General features: G+C 37.6%; 1 protein-coding gene across 5 annotated transcripts in view; it reads right to left on the bottom strand.

Annotated features, from left to right (window-relative positions):
- NRG1 (neuregulin 1) overlaps window positions 1-13,315 on the bottom strand; it is a 1,020,295-nt gene that overhangs the window by 140,062 nt on the left and 866,918 nt on the right. For 3 of the 5 annotated variants that reach the window (XM_065899834.1, XM_065899833.1, XM_065899838.1), the window contains exons 4-5: window positions 10,049-10,099; window positions 7,688-7,738 (exon numbers count right to left, since the gene is read on the bottom strand). The exons of 1 other annotated variant lie outside the window; for it this stretch is intronic. In XM_065899834.1, the coding sequence (XP_065755906.1) occupies window positions 7,688-7,738; window positions 10,049-10,099 (102 nt within the window). Of the gene's footprint in view, window positions 1-7,687; window positions 7,739-10,048; window positions 10,128-13,315 lie in introns of those variants that run through there. One more of the 5 variants, XM_065899836.1, reaches the window with a different exon arrangement.

Here is a 13,315-nt window from a genome sequence, read left to right on the forward strand (position 1 = left end):
GGAGTTGAATTTCTATCACCTGCAGTTGAGAAACTCCTAATTGAATCACCATCCATATTTCTTATTTTACTGATTTACCATGTTGTTCCTCTACCTTATTCCTTCCTTTTGAGGGGCAAGGGGGGCCTGTTTCCTATAGCATCCAGGGTCTTTTAATAATAGATGGGCCTCTATTCCCATCTCCCTATTCCTCAGATCCCTAGATAACTTGAAAAAAAATGAAGAATGAAGAAATCCACCAAGTTCATCATTTATTTTGGTAAGTAAATTTATCAAAATCCTGCTGGCTCTGTTTTCCTAGATGCTTTCTTTGTATATGTCTCTCTGTCTCTAATCTCTTCAACATTTAAAACATTTTTACATTTTGGATATATAATCCACCTCACTGCTCTATTCCTAATGATTAAAAACACTTACTGTAGTTTTAATACTTCTCTAAAAACAAGAAAAATAAAGACTTCCCTCTTGCAGCTGATATACAAAAAGATGGAAGATGTTTTTTAATGTTAAATGGAATATTCCAGTAAAAAGCCCCCAAAAGAATAAAATACAGAGAAATAATTGCTCTAGGGCTGATAATTTTCTACTACTGAGTTTAGCTATCATACAAATAATATCTAGGATTTACAGTATTATGTGATAGGTTAAATAGTAATCAGCCTGGAATAAGGTCATGCCTCTACCCCAAACTACCTCTATCAACTACCACTGAGGAAGATTTCCCTGTTTGTTGAAGATCTGATGCCTATTAGCACAATGGCTCTAAGATGATTCCCACCTCTGTAAATAGCACGTTTTGAAATAGATAAATCTCAAACTAACAAAGCCAAAGAGCAAGTCACTGAAATGATTCTAGACCGTTTTCTCCTCCTTTTATAGTATTAAACCTTTGAATTTTTTTTTTTTTTTTTTTTTTTTTTGCGGTACGCAGGCCTCTCACTGCTGTGGCCTCTCCCGTTGCGGAGCACAGGCTCCGGACGCGCAGGCTCAGCGGCCATGGCTCACGGGCCCAGCTGCTCCGCGGCATGTGGGATCCTCCCAGACCGGGCGCGAAGCCGCGCCCCCCGCATCGGCAGGAGGACTCTCAACCACTCTGCCACCAGGGAAGCCCAAACCTTTGCATTTTGTTGCTATTAACTAAGGGTTCTCCTGTCCATTTCATTACACCTTGTAGACTGTGGAGAGTATTTCACTTAAAAGCTGACTGCCTTTTTTTTTTTTCTTTTTTTAAGAAGACCTCTTCTTTCTTTCTTTCTTTTAAGAAGCTCAAGCTGCACGGATGGACCTAGAGATTGTCATACTGAGTGAAGTAAGTCAGGAAGAGAAAGACAAACATCATATATTGCGTATACGTGGAATCTAAAAAAACGGTACAAATGAACTCATCTACAAAACGGAAATAGAGTTACAGATGTAGAAAATAAACTTATGGTTACCAAGGGGTAAGCGGGGGGAGGGATAAATTGGAAGATTGGGATTGACATATACACACTACTATATATAAAATAGATAACAAATAAGGACCTACTGTGTAGCACTCAATACTCTGTAATGGCCTGTATGGGAAAAAAATCTAAAAAAGAGTGGATATATGTATAACAGATTCACTTTGCTGTACACCTGAAACTAACATGACATTGTAAATCAACTATACCCCAATAAAAATTTTAAACCACTAAAAAAAAAAAAAGGAAGCTCAAGGTAGTTGCATGGATCCTGTAAGACTTTGTAATTAAAAAAAATATGATTGAAATCAGAAGATTCAGGCTTAAACTTCTGTTCTACCACCTATGTATGTTGTTTTTGAATTTGGACATGTCAGAAATTTCTGAGTCTCACATCCCTCACCTGACAAATGGGATGAAATCTAGGTCACAGAATTACTTTGTGAATAAATGACTCAATATATGAAAATACACTCTGTAAAATACACAGTAGGCTACAAATATCAGTTACTTATATATACATAGCACACACACATATTTGTCTGGGTCAAGAGAATAATTTTGGAAAAGGTTAATCTCAACTGGATACAAAAGGTTAAGGATGATTTAGTTATAAGCTTGATCAAAGGTTTTCTCTTATCAAGTAGTGGAATGCAATGATAGACACTGAATGCCTTTAGAAGGGCAGAACTGAAGAATTACATTACAGTTGCAGGGAGTACTGTAAAGGAAAATGTAAGACGCATTCACATACAAAATGAATGAACTAAGCATGAAGGTGATATGAATGACTGTGACATACAAGCCCCTACTCTTGCTTCAAGTCAGTGTATTGTCCTAAAAATCTGTAACTAACTCTCTAGGCAATCAGAAAACGGAGGTTAAGACCAGTTGGGCAATCTCCACTTAAAATTTTTCTTTTATTGCTATAGGATGCATGGCAATTTGTTTGTCATTCTCCACAAGAGACAGAGCCACCACACCCTTGAAAAGACCGTGTTTATAGAAACCTGGAAACACAATTTGCATTCAATTAGAAGTAGCTGTCTAACGGTGACAGGACAGAGTTCATATTTTGCCACCAATAAAGATCTGAAATAGGAATGCCATTTTTCCAGCTGAAAGTCATTTAGGAAAGGTCTGGGCAGTACTGTCTACATTTAGAGTAGGTCAGTCAGTTACAGCTGAGGATGGAAGTAAGAACAGTAACTCTGAACTTCACCAGTGGATCAGCAGACCTGGTCCAATCTAATCAATACATAGCACAGCACTATTCCCAAGGGAACATGCTGTATCTGATTATAACAAATGTCTCTGCAGACAAAATACATTTTTTTCCTTCAGCTAGCTCTTTTAGTTGCCAAATTAAAGATTCAATTGTTCATTTCAATCAGAAATTTCAAAGAGGACTTCTTGGATAAGTTCCTTTCAAATGCAGTCTTAGCTGAGACTATATAATATTTTGGAAAAGAGTGATTTCTTGGCATACAACTTTCAGCACCACCATTTAGACTGAAAATCATCAACTCCTTTCCTCCTCCAACAATACGGATATTTTCTTATGTTGTTCAAATAAAATGGTAGGACTCCCTTGATTTCCATTTTCTTCAAAGACGCACACATTTTTCAGTTACTGGCTCTCTTCTGTCTATAGAGGAGACCATCTAAAGCAAGGCTGTGCTAAATGATTCACATTCATTTTCTCATATTAGGCTTCTCAATATAGTTTGAGATAAACAAGGTTATACAGACAGAAACTGAGTCTTAAGGACATTAAATAAATTGCCTAAGAACACACAGTCATTAACAGCACTAGTATTTAGACTTAAGGACATGAGTCCATCTGACGTCTGTGTTCTTTTCATTCCCCCTCACCACCTGTCACGCTTTGATGGGTAACATAAAGATTATATGGGCTCAGCTGGTTCAAAGCAATGCATTGACCTTAATCTGCCACACATACACCCAATCCACTTTGTATCAGAGACTACTTTTCCACCCATTCACAGAATCTCATTCCTTTTCATATTAAAGGCTTTTTTTGTTTTGAGGCAACAAAACCTCATGCTTTACGGCAGGCTAGCGTACTGCCTGGGTTTGAATCCTGCTTGTGGGACTTTAGACAAAATACATCAGTTTCATCATTTGAAAAATGGAAGACGGTTTTATGGGAACCATGACTCAGCATCCATGGAAATCACCTTGTGCAGTGCCTGGCACAAAGTGAGCCTTCAATAAAGATTTGCTATTACTACTGTTATTATTTGAAACATATATTTCAATTATTTAAGACTGTTTTCCAGAAACTTCTCTTTATTTTCTTTCCTATTACTATTCATTAGACTTCCCATTTTTGTTTCTCTCATTTTTATATTAAATTGGAATGGATGGGGCTTAATTCAGTAAAGTGGTTGGTAAAACAATTGTATTTTTTACAGCATTTGACAAAATTGTCTGCAAAATGGGGTCACCGGCAGCTGGCAATTCAGACAGAAATCATTATGGCTTGTTTGTTCTAAACAATCCGTTCACTTTTTTGCTGATGCTGTGTAAAGGAGGAACAAGACAGTCCTACTAACTGTTTTATAAATTTCAAGTTCTTTTCTACAACCTGTCACGTGTAATAGGACACTCATTGAGCAAATTATTTATATGTTTTAAGTCACAGACGCCTCATTTACAAAAGAGTAAAATAAAATAAAGGAAAATAATGCTAATCTTTACCAGGAGATTATTATAAGAAACTTTTAAAAAATTTATAAATTAACAACCCTAAAAAGAGTGAAAGTATAATGCAAATTCCCAAATTCAAAAAGGAAGTAGTTAAAATTTGCCTTACAAAAGGAAGGATTAGTAACTTTGCTATTTCACCCATATTTATAAAATGCTAGGAAAAATAAATAGAAAGAGGGCAAAAATGATACAGCGTTTGCAGAGGAAACATAAATCTCTTAAAATCTCCAGTCAAGAATGATTTCTGAATCGTTACAGTGACTTTAAAAATATTATTTAAAAAATTTTAGATTAGAAAAATATTTTTCAAAATTTCTGACTAGCATTTCATGACATGGGAAAAACACTTATGGTTCATTAAATAGATAGAAGGCGGAGAAGTAAAAAGCCAGAAGGAAGAATACCGATTCGAAGAAAATATACTAAAATACTAGCAATAGTATTTTGGATAGGTAGGTAGGCAATTTTAATTTTCTTCTTTTCGTTTTTTTTTCTACTCCAATATGAGTTACAGAGGAGAAAAGGAGAACTTGAAGGGCTGCAGTGATCAGGGAAGGATACCACAGAAGACACCTGGCATACCAGACAGGGTTCTGAGCAGGGCCACGAACATGAACTACCACTGATAAACCCTCCCAAGATTTACCCAGAGGTGAGATGTTCTCAGAACCAGCACTGACAGTTAAGGGGACGTTTCCCTATAAAGGTGTGCACACTTGTACCGAAAGAACTGAAAAGTAATAAGGCTCCCTCACCCTTTTTTAACACCGACGCCCAAAGCACACCAAATCTTTCGAATACACAACAGGTTTGCTGAATCCATACTACTTTAGAAAGGGTTTTCAAAATTCACTTCACAAAAAACACCAATGTCAACAGTTCAAAGAATGGAGGCCACACACACGATTACATTGTAATAGCACATGTTGCTTTTCACATACGGGGATTTACACGTCTCCTTCCTGGCTGAAACACAGTGAAAAGAAACCTATTCAGGGCTGATTATTTCTGACCCATGTGAACTTATCCAAGGCCTTTGACTCTTTTATATATTTTGAATTTTTAAGTCCAGTTTATTGCGATTGCTGGTTCCTCAAGTTTCAGCTCCAGCCTTCACTAAGCCGTGTTTCCATCACAGCTCTACTCCAGTGCAGAATTCCCCTGAATGCAGCCTTTGGAGGAGCCGAGTACCTCATGCTGCTCTCTCTGTTCTCACCAAGACTAGACTTAGGATCCTGCCACGATTGGTTTATATTTCCAAAGTACAGAGTATATTTTCACGAGATTAAAAAATGTATTCATACTAACACAACATTGCAGAGCAACTATACTCCAATAAAATTAATTTTAAAAAACTGGCCAAATCATAGAGTCTATTTAAATATCCTATTTCCATAGAAAACAGGGTAAATAAATAAACCAAAGCATTATAAATGGAAGCAAATATTGTATTGTACCCTATACTATGAGTTGGTGGAGAAAAACATTTTTCAAGTCTCTTGTAGTAATAATATGTGAGTGAACTTATCAAAATGGATGACACGCACACTCCATGCATGAAGTATATCACTCTTTCAGGGACGTGATTAAATTTCATCTCCTGGATCACTGGGAAGGTGAGGGCATGAATCTTTCAGTGGTGTACAAGGGGATGATCACTTATTTCCTGAATTTTTCTTCCTCTTCCAGTTACGATTTGGCACAGGAATTATAGAAGTTGTGTCTCTTTTATTACATGTTTACTTACTTCTGGGACAAAACAAAGCTGTGCTCTTAAGTTATCACACATAGAATTCAACCGTAGAGAAAAAATAAAAAGTATTCATTAATCAGTTCAGCAGTATTTACTGAGAGCCCACCATGAGTGGGGAGTTATGTATGGTACACTGAAATATTTTAACATAAAGGTACACAAAGCCTTCGTTCTTACTTTTAAATCTTTACCAAATACAAGGAACGAATTCTGCTGAGAGTTAGAGATCAGAGTCAGATTTCAAAATTATTTCTCTCTCAACAGTAGTATTGCAGTGAATAGAAATGTAAACTGAGAGATTCATTTCAGTTCCCTAAGTATTTCTTCCATTCCCAAACTACTCGGATATGTTTAAGGATCGCCTCCATTGCCCCATTAATGATAGCATGAAGGGTTCCAATTACAAGAGTTTCAATAACTTTCTTCAATGAATCATGCAGGGGAGAAATTATTCCCAGACAAAAGGCCAGAAAGAAAACCCTAGTATTTGCTTTTATATAATAAACACTCAAAAATAGAAAACAAAGATCATGATTCCTCAATGCTGGTTAGCTAAAATCTACATAATTATACTAATCTTTTTGTAAGTAGAATTAAATAGCAAATATTCAAACGCCCCAGAAGGGATTATCATTTTGGAGTATGTAATGAGTGTCCTTAGGGGAAGCCGATCTACTCCTAGCATTTCATTTCCTGTTGATCTTACTAGATTGTTGCCATCAGTGCAGTTAAACGATGCTTCATCTAGCTAAAGTATAGCCAAAACATCATCCTTCATGCAATAAAAAATATGTGTACCTTGTTTCGTTACAGCCTGGGTACCACCAACCCAAAGAGAATGGTTTTAGAACCAAACTGGATATTTAAACAGACTGGGAAAACTACTGAAGTTGCCAAAAGTAAATACTTTCTTTTCAAGTATTTTCTACCATGCTGATAACCAAAGGAAATTGTTCATTAAACACACTCTCCAGGAGAAAGACTGGAGTTATAAGTTTTATTTTCAAGGCCTGATAAATGCCCCTGTTGCATATCAAAATTTAATTCTACGCTATTCACAATTTATCAGTATCAAAACTATTTTTACTAGTCCTTGCTAACTTCTTAAGTTCCCCTGACACGGCACAAAGCACCAATCAATCTAAACAGTTGTAGACCTCCATAAACACAAAGCACATTTCACATTAAACACAGGAAAACGAATCTGAGATCTTGCCTAGGGACTTGCTTTCAAACATTTTCATAATTAGTCACTTGCTATAGAATTTGAATTGAGGGCATCTATGTATAGTTTCCTTACTCCATCACAGCAGACTTTATATGAGAACTGAGGTGCTTTGGAATAGAGGCCCCAAACAGCTGAGTATCATGCTTTAGGCAGTTGCTGAAGGCATCAAGACACACTTAAAAAAGAAAAGCAAAGAAACAACCCACAATGTTCTCGATTGCTCACCCAGAACTAGGCCTCAGAGGCTACGTGGCTATTTTCCAATATTTGAAGACATTACATTATCCTGAAACTACTACATATGTGGTATCTTTTAATATCCACATGTATCTCAGGGGGAGGGGATATCTGGTCGACCCCAACCATAGCAGGAGGTCATTTCTATTCCAAACAGCAAATACCATCCTGTTCCCAAACTTGATACCCCATCCCTCAATAAGGGCAGGGGCGAGACATGAACATAATCTTGGGAAGCAGATAATTGTCTTGGGTTAAAAACTAGTGAACAGAATATATAAATATACTTACATGAAGAAGTATTTGCTCCTTCTGTTGACACTGATATTCTAATGGGAGACTCTATAAAACATAAAAGTGGAATGAAGCTTTATTGAGTCATGCCACTTGGATTCTTAAATTAGAAATTCTGCCAGCCTTGGGTATCATCTAGAAAAAGAGGCCTAGAAAATGGTGCAACAGAAAAGCTGAAAGCATCTCGAAGTCAAAGGGAGATATATGCAATATTCAAAGACCACAAAGGAATGTTTCTGCAGGCCAGACCCAAAGACTTTAGAAAGAGATGCAAAAGGGGCTGGTCCATCTGCAAAGATACCCCCAACACACCAAGTGCTGCTCCAATTTCCTAAAACCACTACTCTGAACGGATCCACACTCCAGGTGAGACAGATAATTCCTTCTCTTAGGTCGGTCTTGATTTTAAGAAACATGAAACCAAAGAGAACAATCCTCATTTTCAGAGAGAGAATGAAAGGCAACTTTCATGCTTAGAGGGGGGAAAAAAAGAAGAAGAAGAAGAAGAATGACAATATTTTCAGGCGAACCGCTCTGCATAAACATCTTGGCCAAATGTGGTGCTGACTAAAGTCCATGCAAGTCCACTAGAGCAATTACTTCGGGATTGAATAAAACGTGCTAAGTAAATACATAATACAATCATGGGGGAGGTACAGTAGCATGACTCTCTTAGGTAGCAAGGATAAAGGAAGGAAAGCCAGTACTTAAGTAAAGCAGAGCATAAAACATACCTCATGCAGAAAAAAAGCATGGGACCTAAGGGTTTTTATGAGTAAGAAATAAGAACAACTCAGTATCAAACAAGGATTCTTCGCAACCAGAAATTCAGCAACCAGAAAGTTATAAAGATTCAAGTCATATCAGAAAGTACTAGTTACAGTCACTCCAAATTCCCAAGGCAAGCACCCCATGAATTTAAAAGCTCAGGTCTGTAACAGCATCTACTGGGGTTGGATAATGAAGTCCTTACATTAAAGAAATGCCAGAGTGAAAGGTGAGGAAATTCAGAAACTCTACAAATTATTTCTTTTTCTCTCCCTTCTCTCTCTTTTTTTTCTCTTTCTATTACTCAGAAAAGTAAGATTCTCTTACACTCCAGGATCATTCCACCTTACAACACATATACTTACATCTCAGTAATGACAAATTAATATGCCCTCAATACGGCCAAAGAGGTCTAGGACATAGAGAAAGTTAGCTTTTATGATTTTGTACAATGGCTTTGAAGGGAAGAGGCCAAACTGGGGAAGGTAAGCTAGAAAATGGCTGTGTTAGATCACATGGCCTCCAAGAGCTTCAACAAGGTAGAGGCCATAATGGAAAAAAAAAAAAAAATCAATGAAGCCAAAGCATTAACTATGGGGTAATGAAAAGAATACTGAGCTTGAAGTATCTGCTCTCCCACTTGCTGAGATACATGACTCAACATTTCTACTGCTTCAGTTTTCTGATCTGTAAAATGAAGAAAAATACTGCCTTGTTTCACAAATCTGTGTGATTATCAAATGAGATGTAAAAATCTTTGTAAACTGTGAAGTATCATGCGAAAAACAAGTTATCATCAAACCTCTGAAGTGAGTTCTGAATCTAGGTCTCCAAAAACTTGGTCCCAACTAAATGTTTATTTTTAAATATTCTAAGGTTCTCTTAACTATGGAACTGCAGAGGTTAAGAAAAAGTAAGTAAAAAACTTAAATTCACAGTAGCTGAATTACATTCACAGCTAGTTGGAGAAATCACCGAATTAGGGTTATACATGTGTTTAGCAGAGTTGGGTTTTAAGTAGCGAATATATGCTCAGACCACAACTGCTATCAGCAAATATTATAGGCAAGTGACAAACAAACAAAAACAAACCAAAAAAGACCCCAAAACAAACAAAAAAGGCAACAGCATTTTAAAAAGTCAGGCCTATAACTGTGTTTTTGTTCAAGTTTAGTGACCCACAACCGATCATTAAGAGCCCAAAGGTCAGAGGTCAGACACTGATACATTATCCAGGAATAAACTCTGATGGATGAATGAGGGCAGAGACAGCTAAGAGAAGCACCTAGAAAGATATAAAAACTGAAGTTACAACCCAGACGTCTCCTTTCCTGGTCTAACGTCCCTAAGTTGTATCTCGGTTTCTTTTTCTCATGCCGGCCTCTTGGGTCCAAGTTCAGACACACAGCAAAAACCGGACTCTTTTAAGTAAAATCCGAAAAAGCAGACTGAGTTGGAGAAAAATACTGGAGCAGAAAACAAGAGCAGCTGAAATGTGGATGCAGAAGGGGTTCTGATTAGTAGGAGGAACAGCCAGCTATGATGCCTGTCGCTCTGGTTAGTAAAACTTGACGAGCTTATTTTCCTTACCTGAAGACACATACGCTGTCTCAGTTGAGGCTGGCATGCCAGTGATGATCTCTGCAAAAAAGAAAAGGTGATAGGACATTATGATGTACAGTCAGGAGGCTGGGAGCCAGTTCCACAGCCTTCCTTCAAATAAAAAAAATGTGTGTAAAGGAAGAAAGTACTGCAAGGGGACGATGAAAGCCCAGGCCTCATACATACAGAGAGCGAGAAACGCAAAAAAAAAAGACTATCGGGATAAGTAGTTCTTCTTTCTTGGGCAAAGAGCATGAGATGGGCTGTGACAGAATAATTAGGAAGAATTCCCTGCCCCTACTGGGGTCAGTGAAGAAGAATATATAGCAAAGGGCTCCCCTTCAGAAAGGAAGATGGAAACGGCAGAACCAAGAAAAATCAAAGCTGGAAGGTCAAAACTGTGGTCAAAATTTTAAAATATTAGATCTTTGGAGAATTATATTTCTGTCCAAACCAAAAGCAAGTCATGTTTCCAGTCGGGATTGATGAAAAACATCAAGTTCTGGTATCAAATGCTACATAAAATTGCCAGTGGTAATCAAGATGGGTGTCTCATCATTTCAGCTACTCGGAGCAGGGCACAGAGCACGTAGGCAGCTCCCAACTCAAGGAAATGCAGAATGAACCTGTACACTTCCGGATGCACTAGCATCATGGGAATTGTGACGGTACTGTTCAAACTCTGACTTGTTTTCTTACTGCCTTTATGAGGGAATAAAGGATGAATACACTGTCTAATTCTGTATTCACCCAGTCCTTCTGAAAGGGCTTCAGTTCGTTAGAATCTAACGTTCTCAGTGAGGCATAGGTTTACCGGACGTAGAGATGCAATGGTGGATATTATTCAGCTTCCACTGTGTGTATAATTATTGTCAAATGATTTACTATTTATTAATTATTTATTATTACTATTTATTAACCATAGGTTTATTGGACATAGAGATGCAATGGTGGATATTATTCAACTTCCACTGTGTGTATAATTATTGTCAAATGATTTACTATTTATTCACCAGGACAAAAAGAGAAGTTGAATCTGTTGTGATATATATATATTACGAAAGTTACTAGATCCTACTAAAATCCTAAGTATGTCATATGTTATCATTTTATGTTGGAATTAATAGTCTGTTAATCATGGAGTTGGAAATGTTCACGATCAGTATAATCATCTTTAAATATAGTTATGACCACTTAGGGCTTCCATGATAGAACTAGTCTAGTAGGTAAGATGAATTAATTTAAGTGGCAATGTTTCTTCAAGCTGAGAGGCTCTAGGGGTAAATGGTTTAGTGGAATTGGGAAAAAAAATGGCATGTGAGATTCAGCAGGATGTTTAAGAATAAGCATCAAGTTAAATATGAATGTATATAAACATCAGAAATATATCTTTAGTAGGACCAGTTTGTGTTTTTTCTCATGCAATTTAAATATGGATGGCCCTCTCTAATGAAGCATTAGGAAGACAAACCATTCAAGGTGCAAGATTATTATCAAGCCACCAGTCACCTACATCGGCTCTTACACCCACTAAAAATGGGATACAGTGAAAAGAATCAGCATGTGAGGGTGTACGATGTCCTTGGGACTTTCACAAGCAGCAGGCATTAAAGAAGGTATTCTGAGTACGTGCTATGACGTATCTGTTTCTGAAGTGGCTACAACTAGCTTTCTTCTTATGGGCTGTAGAAAATAACGGTTTTTCTTCGGGGAAAAGTTAAACGGATAGCAACATTTCTATCAAAGATTCACAGCATTTGTCTTTCTCTGTGAGTAGCCAGAAGAAGATCCAAGTTTCCAAGCAACTACCCACATTGGGAGAGATGCTTTCTCATTCTGTTCACGGGACTCATCAATGACACAACAGCCAGACTGAAGTAAGAAGCTCAGGGTCATAAGAACTGGGCAAAAATCCCCATCCTGGTATGAGTATCAAGATTCTTTCCACATTTATTTATTTTCTTTTTTATCCGGTACGCGGGCCTCTCACTGTTGTGGCCTCTCCCGTTGCGGAGCACAGGCTCCAGATGCACAGGCTCAGTGGCCATGGCTCACGGGCCCAGCCGCTCCGCCGCATGTGGGATCTTCCCGGACCGGGGCACGAACCCGTGTCCCCTGCATCGGCAGGCGGACTCTCAACCACTGCGCCACCAGGGAAGCCCTCACATTTATTTTTGACAAACCAAGTAGTCCCCTGTGACCTTCCAAAAAATAAACAAAACAAAACAAAAACCCCAGAATCAGAGCTATTCTATCTTCAGCATAAAAGATCTCAATGGGAAGAAAGGTTAACCATAACATTTCCTTGTTTCACTGAATGATACATACATAAAAATACCAGAACAGGAGGTTAGTACAAAAATGTATCTACATGTAGACAACTTAAAATAACCTCCTTTTCTAAAATTAGAGTTTATCCTGGAGACCTTATAAATATCTTTAATGGTTATGGTTCAAATAAAAAACGTTTGAATTATCTTGGGGGTAATACAAGCTCAGAACTTGTATACTTCTATACTAAAAGAATTTTGCTGGGCTTCCCTGGTGGCGCAGTGGTTGAGAGTCCACCTGCCGATGTAGGGGACACGGGTTCGTGCCCTGGTCTGGGAAGATCCCACATGCCGCGGAGCGGCTGGGCCCGTGAGCCAGGGCTGCTGAGCCTGTGTGTCTGGAGCCTGTGTTCCGCAATGGGAGAGGCCACAACAGTGAGAGGCCCGCATACTGCAAAAAAAAAAAAAAAAAAAAAAAAGAATTTTGCTAATAAGAAAAGTTAATCTTTTTGATTAAAACCACTCAGCAAACATTTTTATGTGTTTTGGTAGAATTCATAGATTGAGAAAACAACCTTTTGTTATAAAGGTGATTGAAAATAATTTTGTTACAATTACAGATTTAAAAAAAATTATCGAGTCCTGAAATCTCCTTGATTTTTATTTAAGCAACACAACTTTCCCCTTAGTAATTTGGTATATTAAATTTGTTAATTTATAAAGGACACCCCCTTCATTACTGCAAATTAATAGGGATTTAGAATCATCAAGAATTGAATACAGCTGAGCAATTTATGCTGAGTAGGCAAGGAAACATATGGAACATCAGTATATTTGTAATGTTCGAGTGCTTTTTTAATAAACTGGATCTGTTCTCAAGAAAAAGTGGCAGTGTCTGAAAAATAACACCTTCTGGAAAGGAATTTTTCTAATTATTATGTATGCATGGCTTGTTTGAGATTTCATCATGAGCACGATATACTAA

Source organism: Phocoena phocoena, chromosome 21 (assembly GCF_963924675.1).
Source record: "Phocoena phocoena chromosome 21, mPhoPho1.1, whole genome shotgun sequence".
Taxonomy (NCBI): domain Eukaryota; kingdom Metazoa; phylum Chordata; class Mammalia; order Artiodactyla; family Phocoenidae; genus Phocoena; species Phocoena phocoena.